At 41.2% G+C, this 21,175-nt stretch overlaps 1 protein-coding gene across 12 annotated transcripts in view; it reads right to left on the bottom strand.

Moving 5' to 3' along the window:
- celf4 (CUGBP, Elav-like family member 4) overlaps nucleotides 1-20,862 on the bottom strand; it is a 186,629-nt gene extending 165,767 nt beyond the window's left edge. For all 12 annotated transcript variants that reach the window (XR_015936097.1, XM_088630510.1, XM_088630517.1 and 9 more), the window contains exon 1: nucleotides 20,231-20,862. Coding sequence is in view for 11 of the 12 variants with exons in the window: in XM_088630510.1 (XP_088486636.1) it covers nucleotides 20,231-20,498 (268 nt within the window). In the remaining variant the exon portion in view is untranslated. The remainder of the gene's footprint in view (nucleotides 1-20,230) is intronic.
- Between the last annotated feature and the right edge of the window lie 313 nt (nucleotides 20,863-21,175).

The raw sequence follows: 21,175 nt of genomic DNA, 5'->3' as shown, positions 1-21,175 counted from the left end.
ATAATAATGATTTATAATAATAACTTACAAATGCTTTTTTTCTGAATTGATAGAGGCACATACACTGTGCTTCAAAACAGCATACAGTATGTGAACCAAAGTTATTAGTGTCTGAAAATAATAAAAGAACCATGGCTAAAATAGGGATCCATATGTTCTGCATGTTACACATGTTGTCATTGCTGAATAATGTTGTGTGACTGTGGCCTGCATTTCCACAATTTGGGCTTGTGTGAGGCACACGTACATTTTATAATTAAAGGACCTGCATGTGCAGCATTCAGAGGTGAGGAAATTCACTTATCTGTGCACATCGCACAGCCTACACATAATAGTAAGAAAGACCATGCTTTAGCTTAGTTCTGATGATCGCCAAAGTGGTTTTGGGCAGAAAAGAAGAAAGTATCCAGAGATAGTTTCTGAAGTTTATGCACTGATCCATGGCCATCAACAGAGGTTCAGACAATCCTGGAACTGGCCTTCCACATATCCCAGTGGCGTTGTCCTTTGTCTCATCTCTCATCTAAATGATCATTTTCTACCACGCTCTACTCCAGCACAACAGACTACACGAGCACATCAGAAACCAGTTCCTGTGAGGAGCATACAGTCCCAGCCCAATGTCCCTAGTCCCTGTGCTGGGGCATGTTTAAGCCAGCTGTTATCCAGAGACGCAGCTACAGTGAGAAACTCTAGTGTGGATCTATGTCAATGTGTGTTGGCTGCAAAGGAGCGAGTAAAGGTTAACTCCACACTGAAAAATAGACAGAAGAAATAGAATGTTTTGGCTGTTGAGCCGTCTTGACCTGAAGAAGGCTCAACAGTGGACTTCTGAGCTTCTACATGGAATTAACCTTTACTTGTTCCTTTACAGTGAGGAACACCCAGAGCAACATCCAATGACCAAATACTGTTTTTTTTTCTGTCTGTGGACAGGGCAATGTGGTGACAGGTTTAATAATGTCATTGTTCTAGAAATGTCATTGTCATTGATGGGGAGCACATTACATTGCGGGGTACCATCTCTTAGTGATGCAAAGGAACAGGTAATAGGTTTATTCCATGCTGAAAAGAGAAGAAAGAAACCTCAGTGTTTCGACTGTGGAAATATTGTGTTTTTCCTTCTCTTTTCAGCATGGAAAAAATCTATTACTTGTTCCTTTGCAGCCTACGCATGCTGACGCATCTACCCACCCTAACTATCTCTAAGTGATGCTGAGTAAAACACAGTTATCTTTTAAAGCCATAAACAAGGACATATCGGAGGTCTCCCATGCTAGTGCAAATGTGAATGAAGTTCCATTACCCATAGCTGTGCTCTTATTTGCTTTTTATCCTATTTTCTAGGTTGACAATGACAGAGTACAAAAATTAAAGCTAACTCAAGTATTCCTGTTACAAAATAACATTAGGACAGTAGACAGGCCCTCTCATAGAAAAGATCTAAATCTTACATCTGTGGGACTAAATTGTACGAAAGGTTGACAAAGGTCCAGTAAGTCTGGGAGCCAGAGTCCAACTGCTCCCAGCAGTGCTGGACAGTTTCAACAACATTTATTTTTCCTTCTTTTCAAGAAAGGACTGTGTGAAACCATTAGGGCAACTGCCGGAGGTCATGGCTGCAATCATCTCTCTGTCTTGAGCTTGAGTTGGTGCAAGATCACAAAATTGCATAGTGCATTTGCACTAACACATGACAGTTATGACTATTTAGTGTTAGAGGCTGATTTATGTTGTAAATTTGTAGTTTTAATGATGCAGATTTTGCTTCCAAAAATGTACACATGGTAGTTTCTGAAATGTGTTGTATTTCTTTTGGAAATGAACACAATATAAACAGTTTGCTTACAAACATTTCTAGCTTCACAAATAAGCAAATTAAATAAAAAAGTATATAAGCAGAACTCACAGAAAAATTAGTCATCAAAGTCAGAGAAAACAAACCCTTGATCAATGCCTATTCCACTTTTCTTCTCAAAGCAGGAGAGGAAGTCAATGTATTGCTGCAAGTTTTCTCTTTCCAAGAAGAAATGGACAGAATAATTCCGGGAATGTATAATATTATGAAAAAAATAAAAAACTCATCTCCTGTTCAGTGATTAAAAACCCCAAAGTAATGGGTTTCGGCACTTAGGAGACTTAAACAGGGTTTAGAAAAGATCTCAGAATCTATTCAATTCCAAATGTGTAATAATTTGCTGAGGTATTCTCTCTAAATCATCCCTCTAAGCTACTTTGGGTGAATAATGAGTTGCCTGAGCCAACGAGCAAGGGACGACCATTCTTCTGGCATTGGAGAGCTCTTGCTACATAACTCTGGCCTGTGTAAAAATAGTCACCCTTGTACAGGACATATACAATGAAAATCAAAAACAGTAAACTCATGAGCCCTCCAAATCTGAAGGAGTTAGATACATAGGAACAACACAAAATGTAGAGACAGGAAGCCATAACCTTTTCTACGCCTTTCTTCCTCTGTAATCATCAACACTGTGGCTGAAAAAAAGGTCTTAAAACTGGTCTAGTAAAAGCCAATAATGAGCTCAAGTAAGGCAATAAATACTTGAGAGGAATTCTAATCAAAACACCCCTGTGTCCCTTACACATCGGAGTTGCATAGGCCTGATGTTCAGGAATGTCAGGCTACTCCACGACAGAATCTTGGGTGTTTTGGCCCAGCCCATTACATTTATCCCCTATGTAGTAATGTGGTGCAAAGACTTTCAATCATTGTGAGTTTTTTTTTTTCCTCCTGGGCTGAGAGCTGCTCTGCATCCATGCGCATGGCTGATTGCAGTAGTTTTCAGATATTTCTGCACAGTTTATGATAGCATTAGGCAAGCGTTTAAGTCTTTAAATGCGCTGTATAAATTATTGTAAGGAGAGAAGGTCACACATAGGTGGAAGGTAGCCAGCAACATCAATCTGCAGAGAGTGTGACACCTGTCACTGTCGTTTGACACTGCGGCGCAGTGCACAGAGAGGGAGAAAAAAAGAAGAAAGGCCACATTTTCAGAAGCAGCAATCAATAAACCACAGCCTGGTTCCAATCTGCAGTACAGCTTCAAATTAGCCAAATACTGTGTCTGAAGTCTATGATCTTTGGTAATAAGAATATAGTGGAGTCCCAGATGTATAGATAATTTAAAACATAGCCATTCCCCTTCATCTGGTGACCTGTTTAGAAAACACGAGTGAAAAAAATACCTTCAAGATAGTCAAACCTTCCATAACTTTATAGATGATGATGAAATCAGTGGCTTAAAATCATAACTACCGCAATTTCCAAGAACTCTGGTGCTTTTGCTGGAAGAGACAGCTTCCAGGAGTGTCAGATCCCCACTGGATATTGTGGTAATGGACGAAGAGGAGACAATTCTCACTCCATACCCAAAACATATCAACCTGTCTATTGAAATGGTCCTATAGAGCCACAGGACGCACTGATTTTCATTCATCCCGAGCTCTTAGCACCTTAACTGAGTCAATTATTGCCTTGATTGATCTTAACTATAAAACATTTCCAAATCTTCCATCACGGAGTTCTGTGAATTTCCCATAAAAGATGCAAGTTGGTGGCTCTCTAGGAACAAGGAGTCTGAAAGCATGCAGTGTGGAAGGCTTTTCTGTCCTATACACATGGTGCTGTTAAACTGAAGATTGTAATGTACTACTGTATATTGTAGAACAGAGGTCTCCAGTTTTGGCACTGGAAAGCTAGAGGGCTATGGTTCAGCAGAAGCTCAATTACTGAGTTACGTAGCTGTTACTTAGGTGAAACTGTTATCTGGTTAATTACTCAAGATTAACATGACCTTTAACCAATATAAAACCTGAAGGACTGAGGTTCTCCAGGGTAGGAATTGGAGAGCCCCACCCAAGAGACCCCTAAACCCACACAAAGCTGTAACCATTTATCAAGCACAAACATCAACAGTTACAGAGTCACCCGCAAAAATAGAAATGTTCTTCCCTTCATGCATAGACACTTACATACAAAGTTTAATATGTTTTGCTGTTGCATGAAGATACTACAAGCTTGTATATTGTATACAGTGCATATGAAAATATAGTTTGCATCACAGAATACATTACATAAGCAAACAACTGATACGAAATTTAATAATACTAATGACACTGACAACCTGTTCCGCCTTTAATCTGTACCCCACATTGACTGGTGACTGGTTTATTCAAGAGCCGAGTGAGAGCAGGGAGAGTTTTCCCTGCCTGCTGTGCACTGGCTCCTGTTGCTCCTGACTCTCTGAACATGAGCTGCTGGCATCCTGGTATTTTTATCTTCAAATCCCCAGCCACCTCTTGGATTGCTACCAAAGTCATCCCACTGTCCGTCTCCCGGGCTGACACCTTCAGAAGGCACAGATGGCATTTGACTGCAATCTTCCATGCCAGTATTGACTGAGTAGTGATCTGGGACCACAGCTGCACTGTTGCAAAAATAAAAAAGAAATTACTTAGAACTGTTACAAACCAGAGAAAGCCATTCTTATAGCCTGTCTGGTAAATAGCAGCAAATTGAACCAAGGATCTCATTCAGTTGTTTCTTGAAAGTACCCAGGGTATCGTCCTCAACAACATGGCCACAAACTTACTTTTTAAGCATAATTTTAGTAAATTAGAAAAAAAACAAGAGATTATTACATCATAACTCTTTTTTTTTGCTTGTCATGTTTATTATCATAGTGTTTTACAATAACAACTATGACAAACAGACTGCTAGCGTATGCAGAAATTTACATCCACTTCTTCGGCTATTTCCCCTCAATTTACCATGTTTAGAGCCATGCATTTGGGAACATGACACGCAGTCTTAAATGGATATGGGCTAGGACAGATTCTTTCATGTACACACAAGTCTGGGGAGTCCGATTACACTGGGTCATGACTGTAGGATTAAATCAAATGCCGTACTGCTGGTTAGGTTAATAAAAAACCTTCTTGTTAAGCAAGATACTAATTTGAGCTAAACTGGGAAAGCATTAATAACCTTAGGCTCAAACGGGATGAAAACCCGCCATTTGTAATTTATAATTCCAGTTCTTGATGATGCCATTTAATAAATGCAGGTGGATGCATAATTGCTGAATAACACCCATCTCGGATTCCGACATTACATAACACTAGGCCTGTATCGTCAGTACCTTATGAGCCCTGCCCCGTGCATGTACAGTACATGTGTGCGCACAGGCAGAGCATGTACAGCACGAAGGCATTTCCGATACCATCCCTTCTTGTTTTGGTCCTGAACTTGACAGACAGATTCTTTCATCTACATACAGATCTGGGGAATCTAAATACACTGGGCCACTATTCTAGGATTAACATAGGATTTCTGGGCCATAGCATCATGGTGCTCAACGCTACTCCAAAATAACAATAATGCTAATGATGATAAACCTCAGGGAAGAGACAATACAACCCAAATCATCACACAGAGGTGCAGATTGCACGAAAGAAATCATACTACTGTGCAGCTGTTAGGACACATTGTATATGTATTTGTTGGTGTTGGTCAACCAGTAGGTGGGTTTCTTCCCTACTGGTTGACCACAATTTCCAAAACTGTATCAGAATAGTTAACGCTGTGTGCTGGCTAATTTCCATTGCAGGCTTTGGTAATCATTCATGACTCCTAAAGATTCCACTAAATTGGTGAAGAAATCTTTCAGTCCTCTGCCTCATCTGCTGTGTAGTGGAGCTGCTGGTACATTATGCCACATGTCACATGTCATCCAGATGGGGAGTGCACTTCAGCAGTAGGGGAAGTCGGTCCTGTCTGATATGTACAACAGAAATGCGTGAAAACTTTATTTTAGTATATTTTAGTATTTTAGTATTATGGTTTTTATACCATAATTCAAAATGGACACTATTAATCAATGCCATAATATCAAGGCGAAACCTGGATGCCTAGATACTTCCATGAAGATAATGACACAATGTATTCTAACTGGTATTTTCAACAGTACATAAATAGTATATAATAAACATCATAAATATGCAAGTGCTGTCACAACATAAATTTTAATTGTATAGTGCCTTTTGTCATACATATACCAATTTACCACCAATACTCTGCAGCAATAATCAAACCTCATCAAACCAGTTTTGAAATTAGTCATGATATTCCGTTTCATTAGCCTTTTCAGTTACTGGATAGTTATACTGGTACACTATTCGGTGTGCATCAGAATTATTGCTATTGCTACAGGCCATGCCAGCTTTTCTATATGACAGTTTTTACAGTATGATATAAACAGGTATCTGCAAAGCAACGCAGATATTATCATCACATCCATATTCAGATGAGATTCTTAACACCGATGAGAAGTGGTACAGTACTTAACTTTCCACATTATGACCACTAAAAAACAGAGAGCCCACAACATTGACACCACTCTGCTCCTGAGAGCACTTTACAGTGGAGTAGATGGCCCTGCTCTGAAGTCAAAAAGACGATCTTTCCCCTTCTCTCATTCTGTACTCTCCAGCCAGGATACTGCTGTAGCGTCTCTCCTGCTGCCTGCTCTGCAAATCCTGACCCTGTTGATTCAGTGGGCTGAGGTGCGGATGAAGTGTGTGGCTGCAGGTCACCACTCCTCTCCTCACACTGATCACACAGCCCACTTCACAGCTTCCCTGGCTGTGATGTATTCCACCACTTCCACCTCGGTCTGCAGCTTGAATAATTGACGCGCGCTCGCAAAATCTTCATCCCTACAGCCGTACATGATGCATTTTTCATTTCTTTCTCGGGAAAATTTCAATACATTCAGAGAAGCCCCGATTTTTCAGTCTCAGAAGGAGATCTTCCTTTAGAATCAAGACGTGCATAATGAGAGAGTTTCTGTTGCTCCCTGTCCTGTCTTTCAGTACCAGAACAGTGAAAACACGGCAGCACTGTGTTTTCCTAGGTTTGCTGACTGGTGAAGCAGCAAAAGTCATAATAAGAACCACGTCATCATACTACTGAGTGCCCAGTGGACTCATTCACCTGTACTGAACTCAAAGTTCACCATTCAGATTTGTATGAGAGGCCAGAATACCTGTCACCACTATAGCAGTTCCATACATCACACAATGCGAATTACAAAAAGCACAAAAAACACTTGAATCAACACGAAATAGCAGCCGTCAGTCATGGTCACAAAAACATATACAAACCAAAGCCCACAATAGCTTCCTAAGCCAGATCCCACTTGCAAGCTTTTCATAAAAAATGTGTAGCTTTTTATTATTTTGTTTCATCGTTTCATTTTCTACTCCTGAAATTATCGAGCGAAAAATGTTGTAAACTGTTTGATGAATAACAAAGCCTGGGCACTAAAAAAGTCACAGATTAACTGTATTTTGCATTAAGAGGTCAATGCTTTTAAGACACGTACTGCAATGCTGGCATTATTATAATACTGTACTGATGGTGATGTTGATAAAAAAAACCTTTTTGTCAAGCAAGATACTGATTTGAGCTAAACTGGGAAAGCATTAAAAATCTTCAACCTGGAAAGGATGAAAACCCACCAATTGTAATTTCTAATCCCAATTCTTGATGATGGTATTTAATAAATGTAAGCAGAAACATAGTGTAATTGGTGTATAATGACCGTCTCAGATTCCAACATTATATAACACTACGTCTATATCAATGTGCAGTATCTTACAGTACGTAGCACCACTCCTGCTATGTGCATGTACAGTACCTGTGTGTGCACAGGCAGAGCTTATACAGCATGAGGCCATTTCAGATATCATCCCTCTTTGTTTTGGTAATGGACTTGGAGCTCCTGACAGACAAAATTAAATCCAAAGGAAAAACCTGATATCCTGGCAATGTCGTCATAGAATTTATTGCGTTAAAGACCTCATGCAGTATGTCTGAGTGGCCCTGCTCATACGGCATCTTCAATTACGGTGTCTTAAAGACCCCATGGGGGCTCCAATCTAACCTTCAGTGGAACCCAGGTGGATCATTATGTCTGCATTGTAAATGCGCCCCTCCCTGTGCCTTTCACTTTCATTTATTTTACTTCTGCATGAGCTAACATACATGCAGTATACCGCAACATTTAAATCACAGCTCATACTGTACATTTGTCTGGCAGAGTGTTCAAATTTAGGGTGAGATGATCTAGTTCTGCACTAGTTGGCAATTCCATGAACTAAGGTGCAATTTGTTCTCACATCCATCCACAGAGAAAACAACTCAAAAGCTTTAGATTTCCCTTTTTCAAGTCTCATTGTATGCCTGAGACTTGAGAATCACACAGTCCTGAGAAAAAACGTCGTGGCCCTTCAATACAACTATGTGGGTTCCACTTTTTGACCATGATATCCTTGTCTAACTGAAATCAGACTGATTGTAAATAACCAATGGGTTTCTGTTTTCCGATTAATGCGATGAAATGGTCTTTGAGAAAGAAATAAAAGAATCATCAGTGCAAGTGAAAAGGTACAGTAAGTGAACTGCAATTTACAGCTGCAGGAAACATCCACTGTAGCTGAAGTCATTGCAACCTAAGGAGGTGTCACCTGCTACTGAATTTAAGGGTTCAGATACCAAGAAAATATTTACTGTTGATTCATTTCGTTAATCCAAATACGGTATACCTAACTGTATGTCTTTGTGTTTCATCAGGTTATTTTAAGATTTTTAAGTCCTTCATGAAGGTCTAATCACAATCTAAGGTCTTAAATGTAGCAATATGCACTGACAGTACAAAAGTTCAAGAAACATTTTCTCGGCTCTGTAGAGACCGGGAATAAGAGCTGGCTGCAGTGAGAGTGTTAAACAGAAAGTGTTACAGTGAACATGAAGCACAAATACCACAAACAACAATACTAATAACCTACAACTGTGGTCACATTAGTGCTTTATTGGCAATTGCACATGCTGTACAGACACATACTGTAAACTAAAACTACAGGCTTAACAAGAATGATGCCTGTAATCTGAAAGAGCAGAGCTTGAAATGAGCCATATGCAACATGAAAATAAGTAGCCCACTAAATACAGTACAGCACATGCACTCAAAAAATCACGAGTGGAGTAGATATTGTTTTAAGCTTCTTACAGAACTGGTAAGGGATTGAGAGTTGTAGAGGAATGCTCAGTTCAGTAATCCCCTGGGCTCCACAAAGAGCGTCAGTTCAGGGTGCCTTGAGTGGAGTACGCAACTGTCTAACAGCGAACGGGCAGCTGAACTAGCCCGCTGTCTAAGGCTAACCCAGAGCAGAACCACCTGCCCCGCAGTCTAACTCTGACCCAGCCCCACAGCTCTCTTCCAGGCAGAAGTGCGGAACTACGGAGAACAGCATGATACGTTGTGGGGGTTTGTTTCAATATCTTTGCCAGAACAGCCTAATGCATTTCACTGAGCATCTGAGCCAAGCGCGGACACAGGACAATCTAATTCTGGGAAACTTTCCAGGTCGGTTTATAACAAGTCCTACTTCAAGATAAAGGCAGAGTGAAATTTGAATTTGTCTCCTGTTCAGACGGTTTTTTAAAAAAGGGAACAAAGTATTCTGTGACACCAATCCTGACACGGACACACGTACTTTCTGCGAAATCCACGCCCCCGGGGAAACTCCAAATCTAGGTCCTTTTTTTACGTACATTTATAAATGTATGGATAATGAGTCAGCTTTCAAATCCCCCCTTAGTATCAGAATGAGAATTAAAGTATATCCAGGAGACAGGCACATAACTGGGAACACTGCCTTAAGCAGAACTCTGTAATTGCCTGCGTCTGTCTGCATAGTAACAGGCCTATTGCCATATGCATTACATCATTACTCCCAAGCACTTTAATACTGTAAATCACTCTGCTGGGACCGGTCATTTTGCCTTTCTATGTCTTCTGTTGTCTCTTCTTCCCTAGAAAGTCCCTGTAAATCAGGGTCTAAAGGGTACACTCCCCGGTTAAATAAAAGGCAATAATAAAAGTCCAATGTATCTTGATTTAGAGGCAGCGGGCAATGTGCAGTCAGAGGGCTGGGTAGTTAAAGCTTTATGTTGATATATAAACGGCCTTCCCCTCTGAGATTTCTTACTCAAGCATCTCCACTCATTACACGTCCACATCCACTAATCTTTATGTCTCCCAGTCCTGCTGTTCAGCGATCAGATCACTGCACACACACACACACACACACACACACACACACACACACACACACATATATATATACAAAAAATAATTAATTTAAAGGATTATTATGAGATCACCAGAATATGAGGAAACACACTGGGCTCCAAGTCATAAAGAGGCAATTCTCCCAATACCATCCCCACTCAGTCCTTCCCCACCGGAAAATGATCACCTCTTTCCGGACCTTAAGAGCAGAGTTGTCAGTTCATATACCCACAGGGTCTCCTGGGTTTTGATCCTACTTTTATTAATCTGAACAATTGATCACTTTTATTCAGGCCTGTTTAAATGAAAGCAACAAGACAGCCACAGCTGTCCAAAGTCAGGCGCTAGGTTTGAACTAACTGCCAAATACTGTCCTCAGCTACAGTACCTCACACTTAAAACTTCTGTCAGGACGCTACGTCTGTGATTCATCGTGAGTCAGTGTGCTCGGGGTGTGAGCTAAGCCATCAGAATTCATGTGGTTCTCAGTAATCAGCCATCAGGGTGTGTGCAGTGCCAGAGTAATTAATAGGCTTTATTGATGATATTGTTAAGAGGCACTTACTCTTCGGAGAATCATATAAAGACTAATTAAAATGGATATAATGTGTACAGAAGCTCTAACCTCGATGCACACCAGCAAATCTCTCATTAAACCTGCTAAGAGGAAAACGGGCAATGGCCCTTGGAAGAAAAAGGATTTTTAGGGTTTTTCTGATTGTCTATTGATATTGAAATAGCATATATATCTATATCAATAGGTATATATTGATATATTGATATAGGTATATATTGATATAGCATATACATCATATATGCAGGTGGCTCCCAAACCATTAAACTGTTGCAAATTTTTTGTCTGAGGTCGTCAAAGCGAGTCACAAAACAGCCCCTTATTTTCACTGCCTTTTTCAGGTTGAGAAATCTACTGTGAATAACTCTTAGAAAACAGGTTCCTCATCTGTCCTACAGATGAAAGACAAGGCTGACAAAGAATCTTGCTCCAAAAACGTTAAATTGGCTCTCAGTTATTCACTTGATGATGACAAAGGGCATTCTTCAAAGTTAAGAAGAAATAAAGTTAAAAGGGGGAAGATGACGTAAAGAAATTGAAGAAAAATAAGAATTTTATCTTTGGAGGCCCAGAGACCCCACTAAAATCTACAAAAACATACAATTCAATGGTTGAACTCCATGTTGCAATTCCCTGCATTAAGACACAAAGCCACTTCAAGGTTCTGCGGGAGAGATCTATTCTGCAGTGCAGTGGGAGATTTGATCAAACACAATCAGGACGAGCTGGCCACTGAGTGTGATAAAGGAAGTAATAGATGGCACCCAGATGGATTGTATTATATGGGGTAGCTTTTACTGCCTTTAATGAAAAACAATAACAAAACTCCTTAAAGACACTGTGGTTTCTTACACGTAAAGAAAGGGAATGACAATACACAACTTGTCCTCTATATCTTCAAGCCTTTCTAAAAAGTTCCAGGGGAAAGGCATGACTTATGGCTGAGGATTCTGGGAACTGGATCTGACCCTAGCAACTATCAAGAGTACCCCCCACCCCACACACACACATAACACCGAGCTCTTTGTTCTCTCCTCGGAAAAGGCGTCACACGTCAGCCAGGCCTCAACGATATGGGTTGTGACAGTGTACTCACGGGCCTGCCTCGCTAGTTATTGATTATTAATCGTTTGGTGCAGGAGACAGGCTTTTCTCATCACCTCCGGTCATGCTCCCAGTCATTTGCCACCTCTTATGATGTGTGGTTTCACATTGCCTGGCTAATCCCATTTGCTGACTGAAAAGAAGGCAAACACACATGTGAAGAGTATCTCACCTCACAGGCCACACCACCCACTGGGTTCCCTTTGCGATTTCTACACTGGAAACAGGTGCCAGAGGTACAGAAGGTGCCCGTGTGTGAGAGAGAGAGAAAGAATTGTGCTCTCTCATACGGGCAAAGATTATTCAGAATAGCTCAAATATAGGCTGTGGAGACTAATATATTGTGCACAGCATATAACAAATACATTACTGCCTTCTACTGTTCCATTTTTCACATTTGTGCGTAAAAACTCACTGATCTCGAAGCAGGTCTGGAAGCGGCAATGCTTTAGATTTTTAATGCTTTCTTTTCACTGCGCAGAACTCGCAGCACGCGAGATCACTGGCAGAAAAATACAGCAAATAACAAAAAGCATTACACAAACCTGAAATAGAAACAGGGAGCACAACAATGAGTAAAGCAAAAAAAAAAATAGAAATCTGGGTTAGCGATAAAAAAAGGTTCCATGCCTAAAAAGATCGTCTTTGCGATTCTGACACCACATTCTTTTTGCACTGTGACTCTTTCATAACAAAAGGCAAATCCCACTGCAGTAATCCTTATTACTTTGGGAATACACTGAAACTGGCTGTGATATGCTGGAGAAAGTCACTTTTAGGTTTGTGTAAAGGAAGTGATGTTTTGAAATGCAAGATGATGAATTACTAGGGCTCTAGGTGAAGATTATCTCATTTATAGGAATTCAATTGTGAACATCGAAACTATATGCGATGCTGGTCATGACCATTGTTTTCTGCAGTCTTGTCATGATGTTACGTCTCTTATACAGTATATTCATGGTTTCCTGTGACTTGTATTACATGTCAGTGGTCTTCTGGAACAGAAGCTAACCACAAATTCCAAACCAATGGCCCAGTGACGTGCCTGAAATCACTGTGCTTTGGCAAGTGCTGCCCTTCAGGATGAACGGACATCTCGAGTACTTGGCCAGTAAAGACAGCAAGTGAGATGTAAGAGCAGGGGTGGCGACTCAGGTCTCCTGGCTACATTCCACTCTGGGCTTGTTTGCACAACGTGGCCTCCCTAAAGTCCCCCCCTTAACTGGACAGGGGGGCTGCTGGCACAGAATGGCTGCCAAACGTCACCCTGTGGTGGATGAAGTGGGATCCCTCCCACAAGTGCTTTGGGATTCTTTGGAACAAAAAGCACTACAGGGAAGCAAGTCGTCATTACAATAAATATCTTATCATTCTGTGTCTTCCCTCCATTCTTAGCAGGCCTTCACCATGACTTGGTGCTACTGTATGAGCTCTGAATATGATATACCAAAAATAATTTAAAAATGCAGTTGTCACAGTATGTCTTCATGAACTATTTAAAAATGAATGACAGGATATGCAAAGCATTTGACATGGAGCTGAGTGTGCAGGCGGTTTTTATTTCCTGAATTTGCTCTCTTTAGAAGATCGTATTTTTTGTCCACATAGCACTGGTACAAACCTAGAAGATAAACCTAACAGCTCCTGTTTTCCGATCACTGTGAAAGCAATGGGATTGTGCTTCTCCATGGAGGATAAACACTGATAAATCCTTAGAAACACAGCCCTGGCTTTGTGCTTCAGACCTTAGCATATTCAATTCTCTACAAAACTTCACATTTACTGTTTTAGAAAGGCGTCTGGTAAGGAAGTTGGGAAGTCTTTTTAATAGCGTTCACAAAAATTGTATGTGTTCAGGTTTAGTAAGGTTTTATGATGAGGAGGCAGGGTAGTAATTAAAACCATCAAGCTGTAAAACTCGGCTTTGCCCTGGTCAGCTGCATGAGTAAAAGAGGCGATGCATGTTCCACGAAGAAAAGGTCAGCGCATCCCTCACTCATGCATCACTCTTCCTCTAGGAGGATCAGTGCTGGCCCTATCAGGCTCTGTGAATACAGTTAGCATGCTAATCTCTGCACTTTCCTGAGGTCAGAGTCCTCCGTTTGGCAGGACAGCTCTTCCTCAAGCCGAGCTAGGAGATATCCTGTCGTTGGCCAGTCCCACTGACAGGCGCGCCCGATAAAAATAGACATCACTGCGTCAGAAATCAGAGGAATCAAACATCAGCTCTTTCCATTCATTCCTTTGTTTTCCCTGTCAGTTTTTCTTTTTGCAAACTGAACAGTTTATGTACAGTGAAGGACATGTCCTTCTGTTAAAGAACAAATGCCCTGCTAGATGCCAGATCCTGGAATGAGTGTATGTAAGTGCATTGCAAATGTAAAAACAGTACAGACTAATATAGTCTTACCACTGACTTTCAAAGAGTATAATTAAATAAGCTCAGCAGAGCAGCCTACCGTTAGGTGGGTTGTAATGTTCTGAGGCTTAAGCATTAGTAGGTGAAAATCTTTGATATTTTCTAACACACCACAAGTTACAGGCAGTGTGTATATATTACCTCTTTTCAGATCTCAAAAGATCTTGTAGCAGGGCAATGAAACACCAGTTACACACTAGAGTAGCTGCCCAAGAGATAGAAAACAGAGGTCATTCTGCACCTGCACATCAGCACTGTCTAATAAGCTTGTCCTTGTTTAAAACTCTCCAATAAGGAGATACATTTCAGGTTTCTAAAACAGTAAATGGGGCATTTTGTAGAGAATTAAGTGTGCTAAGGTCTGAAGCACAAAGACAGGGCTGTGTTTCTAAGGATTTATCAGTATTTATCCTCCATGGAGAAGCACAATCCCATTGCTTTCACAGTGAGTGGGAAACAGGAGCTGTTAGGTTGATCTTCTAAGTTTGTATCAGTACTATGGGGAAACAAAAAAGAGATCTTCTAAAGAGAGCAAATTCAAGAAAAAAAAAACAGCCTGCACACTCAGCTCCATGTCAAATGCTTTGTACATCCTGTCTTTCATTTTTAAATAGTTCATGATGAAGTACTGTCACTGCAACTAATTTGAGCCTTTGGGAAAAGTTGTTTCTGAATTAACATCGTCTTGGAAAAAACTGAAAGGCAGCTAGGTAGGTTGCAAAACAGGAAACAGAAAGATGTGTCTCAATGAAAGCTTTGTCACAAACTCAGCTGGTTCCTATATAGGCAAACCCCACAGTTGTAGCTATGGGCTGAGAGAAAGAAGTTAATGATCTGCAGGACAAGATATTCAGATAGGAACCTGCCATCACAGGCACGTAACCCCATGTTTTTGATCGGGATAACCACCTGTTGTAACAGACAAATAAGTTCTGGATCCTTAGATGAAGTTTAAACAAGTGGGTTTATTCCACGCACGGAACAATAAGATCAAAGTATTGTTCGGAATATAGGTACAAAACGTCCAGTTTATATAGCAAACTTCAGACGCAAATTGTTACCTTGTTACCATGGTAATGGGGCGGGGGTCACCTGTGTTGGGACATTCCCAAGACCTTGACCCCTTTTAATGGTCGGTTTCATCTTTCCTTAGTTTGCACTTGGAATTTCTTATCAGTTAACTCCCATCCCTGCCATAACTCAAAGGTGCTTAAGCATGGAATGTCTTGTGTCACAAGAAGTCTTTGTGCAGAAAGAAATCAGTTAACCCCCTTTTCACATCTTATATCTTTCTTCACACCCAAGAATGCACATACTGTTAAGCCCTATTACAAAAAGACCAACCTGGTTGTCTCGGTATCGCAACTCTCTCCAGGTCTGCCTGCGACTGTATGACCACACCTGTTGCTGCCGATCTCCAAGGCTGTCATATTGGAACCAACCTCAGGATGATTGCTCTAACAATTCTGACTATCTTTTAAACTTCTTAAAATCTAAAATACTTCTATCTCTCTGCAACAGTACGGCGTGCTTTTCTCCCTTTTTAATCTGTGCATCCAAAGCAAACAGTAAAAGCTGCTGGTATCCTAAGGCAGAGCCTGTCTTCTGTAAGATGACTACACTGTGATGATACAGCATCTTTTCATCACATGTCTTACTAATAAAAATAGGCTTTTATGTCTTTCCTGTGGGACCTCCCACAGATGCCCACAGATTCCTAGATAAAAAGCCAGCTATTTATTTTGATATGTACAAAAGATATTGCTTCAGGTATCATCTATCCTACTTGTACTAAGAGCTTCTTCACTGTACTGTATTAATGATCTCATGTTTTCTTCGTAACCTGTGAATATTTCTATTAAATTGCAAATTCGAATGTTTCTAGGAATTTGGTATATTTAGAAATACAATAGGAAAATGGATGTGCTGGTAAGTATGGACATGTCTTGTGGGTCACGCTGGCAGATAATAGCTCAGCTGTTTAAGAGCAGAACTGCTGTATGCTCAAGAGAAGCCTGCCTGCAGTTTTCAGCTCAGCTGTCAAATGAGAAGTTTGAGTGACATCTGCTTGGGGTTGTGTCATCAGCTTTATTAAAAGAGCGTGTTAATAGAGAGGGGGGTGGATTCTGTGATTAAATTGCTTCATTCTTATCAGCTGTTATTTTAACAGCATCACACCTAAGCCCTCTTTTTTTCCCTTTTAACATAAGAGCGATTCCTGTCTGATACTTTGGAAAGAGCCTGAGTTTCAGACGTTTCAGAAATCCAGTTTGAAGCCCTCTTTCTGCCTGAGTTTTTGTGGCTTTGCTCTATGGCACTGAAGACATGAAATCGAATTCCACTGCATGTTTCATTGTTTGCTTTAAAATAATAGGACAGCAATAAGCAGCTGAAAACAGGCCTTCAGAGTTATAGCTTTCCAAAGCAAAGAACAAGGACTTATCTTTGTCCTTATCAGCCAGAGTTGTACAGAAAATAAAATGTCCTTGCAGGTGAAATGCAATCGCTTAATTTTAAACCTGTTCACAGTGCGCAGGCCTTCATGGTGCACTCATGCAACAGCACCAGCACACATCCTGCACCTTTCAGAATTTCTCATACAGGACATCCACTTACCTATCAGATCCAGGCACGTTTTAAGGAAGGCTTGTTGATTTTATCTCTCAAGGCAGTGCTGAGAGTAGCAAGTTACATGATGCCATAAAATGAGACGGAAAACCCAGAGGAACAGGCCTCCCTGCTTGCTGACAGACCATTGAGTTAGAAGAATAAACATAATCTGTAAGTATTTAACTAATTTTCAAACTGGAACCAGAGACAAATGGCAGTACCAACATCAGACCCACTCAGCACATTACACTTCATTGTCAATGTGCAGAATCATGCTGCTAACACATTCTTAACTGCGCAGTGATTATTTTTGTTGATTAAGTACATGTGTCAAACTGGTTTTGGAGGCTTTAAAACCTGTCCCACTGGAGATCTCATTTAAACCTAAAGTACACAACAGTCAGATTTGACTATTTCAAAACCTGCAAGAAAGTACTCTTTGCTCATCATTCCTAACTGGACTGAAACAGATCGCGTTGTTTACATTACCAAGGATTTTAAACATGCTGTTGTGCAAGGCAATGAGCTCAAAGCAGCAGAGTGAAATAATAAAAACGCAACTACAACGGAGACGTTACGGCATTTTATGCATCAGCCTCGGTCAGAAAAAGGAAAGAGTTTTCTTCCCCCTTAAGAAATCATCTGCTCTCTGCCCCTCACTCGACCGAACAGCCACAGCACCGCTCTGTCCTCTGCGGCTCTTGAAGATTATGAATGGGGTCTATTACCACAGGCAGGGATGCAAGTATGAAGAAAAAATGAAAATAGAACGGGCTTGCTCTCTTTAATACATTTCTATTATGCTGTAATGATTTCATGTGATAAAAATATCATTAAAAAGATCCTTTTAAGAGGAGTGGAGAAGTGGGCTGGTCAAAACAATTCCCAGGGTGCACCTATATGCATAACAATGATTTTTTTAAATTAATATTCCATGTGCAGTGAAAGGAGGAAAACTACAGCAGATGATAATGCATTGTTTTATAAGAAAGAGGCAAAATAGTATGAGTAATACTTCTAACCCTCCTCAGTTAGAAGGGCCTTCTATGGCTCCATCCATTCATTATCATAAAGCCACTTATTCCAGGTAGGGGTGTATCTGGAAGGAAAGAAGGAAGGAAACCATCCTGGATGTGATATACCGGTCCATAACATGGCTAGCACACAGACACACATGATCCGGCTCACCCGGCCGGCATTTCTTTGGAAGGAGCGAGGACACGGAGGCCAGACTCCACACAGAATGTGCTCCCACCACCACACTTACACCATGAGGTTCTGAAACAGGATCATCACACATGTACTGGATCTACGGCAAGCCAGCGTGCTGACGACCGGAGAATGACGCGCTCTTGGTTCTGGAATTCCGAGGTCTCCTCCAATGCGTTCCGCCACCTCTAATCCTCCACCAGGACTGCAGACGCCATGGGGAACGATCATGAGGAATACAGCGTTAGCACCAAGCCAAGGCCACCAGTGCCAACGGTAATCCGGTTGGTTAGCGTCCATACTGTTGGCAAGCAAGAGACTCCCGCATAAATGAATGAGTGAGTGAGCCAGTGGGCACATCGCGCGGGTCCTTGCCCACTACGCAAATGGCAGCAGCAGGAGGATTTAAAGAACAGTCCCACTGCCGCTGGGGTGCAGCAAGTATATGCCAATACGATTTGTTTTTTTGTTATATTTCCGTGTCTCTTTCTTGCCCTGGCTAATGTCATTGTGGGACTCGGATACAGGAGGAAGAGCCCCTCCGTGCATGCTAGCAAAGCTCCCTTGTAAATAATGCAAGCCCCATTATTAGATAATTGAAAAGTCTTTGCTGGTATGTGTCCAAAAGTGCCGTTTCAGCCTCGCGTGTGTCTGTATGCGAGATCCCTGAGGAGCCAGACAGATTCTCGAATCAGTCACTGGAGAGGCTTTTGTTCACAGGCAATACGATTAAGCTTTGTACAGGGGGTTCTCTAATACAGGTCTGTTTTTAATAAAAGATAACCCCAGTGCTTTCCCTATTATGCTACTGTGTATTGTTTAAAGTGGAGTTGCTGTACAATGCACTGCGCTCATCTGCCACATCCACAGCACATGCCTCAAGAAAAATCCAATAACATATCAGATCACAATGAATGGTGATAAATAAATAATCTAATAAATAAAAGTTCGGCTGACAGCCTAATAAAGATGTCTTCTCCCGCAAGTCTTTCATGCAGCCTGCCTAAAGGACTTAGTCACGGCACACTACATACAAGAAGTCAGTCTTATCTTCAAAGATCATTCAGCCTTTTTTTTCCCCCTTTGCTAAGACAACACAGCAAGCCATCAAAGCACTTCTGCCTGCTACATTTGCCCAACTCCAAACTGTTCAGACTGGAGGAGCAGTTTTTTGCATTCAACCTGCATTACCAGTAGGATCAAAGGAGAGTCTTCTGAAACGCCAGTGGTATTGGTGGGAAGGGGCAGAGATGGAGTAGGCATTTATCTTGGGGAATTTCACGCCGCCTGCTCAAAGCACTGCCTGCTTTCTCTCTGGTGCTTTTCCTACAGAATGCATTTTCACATGTACCATAAAGAAAAGAATGAAACCAACGCAAACATACACACACACAAACAACTATGAACTGAAAAGCTTGTGTAAAAACAAAGGTCGTGAAAAATGATCCCATTTCACCATTGGAATCATCGTTGGTGGAAAAAAGTAAAATCCCAAGAACGAATCAAAATCCCATTCAAACCTGGACAAGAGAAAGGCAGCCGAGAACAGGAAATTGCTGCTTATATGAGTTTCTTGACCCAGTGTAGCATTATCGCTAAATAAATATTCACAAGAGTTTTCAGAGCACAAAGCAATACCCATTCACTAGGATGAACCACATAATGTAACATTTCTGCATTTACAATGGTCAGTAGAGTGCAGCAGTTAATGAAAGTATGCACATGGGTACTATTAACCATTTGCCTTACAACTCAATGTCTGGTGGACATAAACTAGATAAAACTACTGCATGTTCCTTTTAACTTATAAATACCCAGACAACACTATCGCATTAATGTACTCAAGCTTCGTATTACATTCTAGTGTAAGAATCGGAATTCTGCAATTGTTACACCTAGAGAGACGGGTCTACACAGAAGACCCCCCAAAAAGTATCACGAAATTGGATTGTTTTACGATAGCGCAAGTCCTGCCAGTACTAACCGTAGGGAAATCGGGTGAAAATGCATAATCAAACACGTGAATTAACGCATAGATAAAATGAAGCCAACAGGGGCAGCAAACCTCCCACCTTGAGGTTTGGAAAGCGAGGACGGAACTGAGAGACGACACGGTAAAAACTGGATAAAATCCCCTCCCCACCCCGCCTCACGCACCTTTGTGCATACCGGTGAACCGATCTTTCAACACGGTGAGCTCGTAGATCTTGCCGAATTCCTCGAAGAGCGGTCGGAGGTCCTTCTCGTCCAGGTTGCGGGGGATCTGTCCTATGAAAAGCTTGATGGCATCGTGGTCCTTCATGGGAATAGTGGCACAGCTCCCGGAACTGTGGCTTAATCCGTTCACAAGCCCGTTTGTGCCTGCGCTGCCGAGTCCCGAGGTGAGACCCGAGGTGTCAGCCTGCCCGTTTGTTAACGTTGCCATCTTCACCTGGGGTAGCGGTCGTAGCAGAAGTAGTAGAATTAGTAGTCGAAGTAGTAGTGATAGTATAGTTTGCGTGGTAGTAGTCGAATCAGTGGTGCTGTCGTTGGTGTAGAAGTAATATCAGTAGCGGATTAAATAAAAAAGATCGGGTAGTATTATTGTTAATATTGATAGTTTTATTTATATAAATATTTACATATATAAATACATATACTAGCTAGAAAGTAAATAGAGACGTGCGTGTGACTGTCTCTGTGGAGGTGTGTTTCTATATATATGTATAAAAGGGAGAGAATATATCTCTATTTACACCTCCGTTCCCTCGCCCGCTTATCCTGCCTTTTTATTTTTTGCATTGAAGAGACTGTATGGGTGTCCTTTCGGTTTAAACAGACTGGGATGTCTCACAACTCGCATGTGTCAGGGGAGGTAAAGGAAAAAATGATTTGAAATTCAAAAATTTCTTTCTCTCTTCCTCCCCTTCTGCGACTCAGCCTAAAAATGGTATCTTCCGCCCAAGTGCGGAGGTGGGGGGGGGGGACTATAAATTTGAAAAAGCGTCTCTCGGATCCTTTGTGTTCTGGTTTGGGTGTATTTGTGTTATGTTTCTTTTCGCTGCAGGGACCCTCAAATAGATTTATAGCCCCAATAATCATATTTAAATGTGATTTTTTGCT

The sequence above is a fragment of the Lepisosteus platostomus genome, chromosome 4, assembly GCF_059453375.1.
Source record: "Lepisosteus platostomus isolate fLepPlt1 chromosome 4, fLepPlt1.hap1, whole genome shotgun sequence".
NCBI lineage: Eukaryota > Metazoa > Chordata > Actinopteri > Semionotiformes > Lepisosteidae > Lepisosteus > Lepisosteus platostomus.
This window is presented reverse-complemented; position numbering and strand designations above follow the sequence as displayed.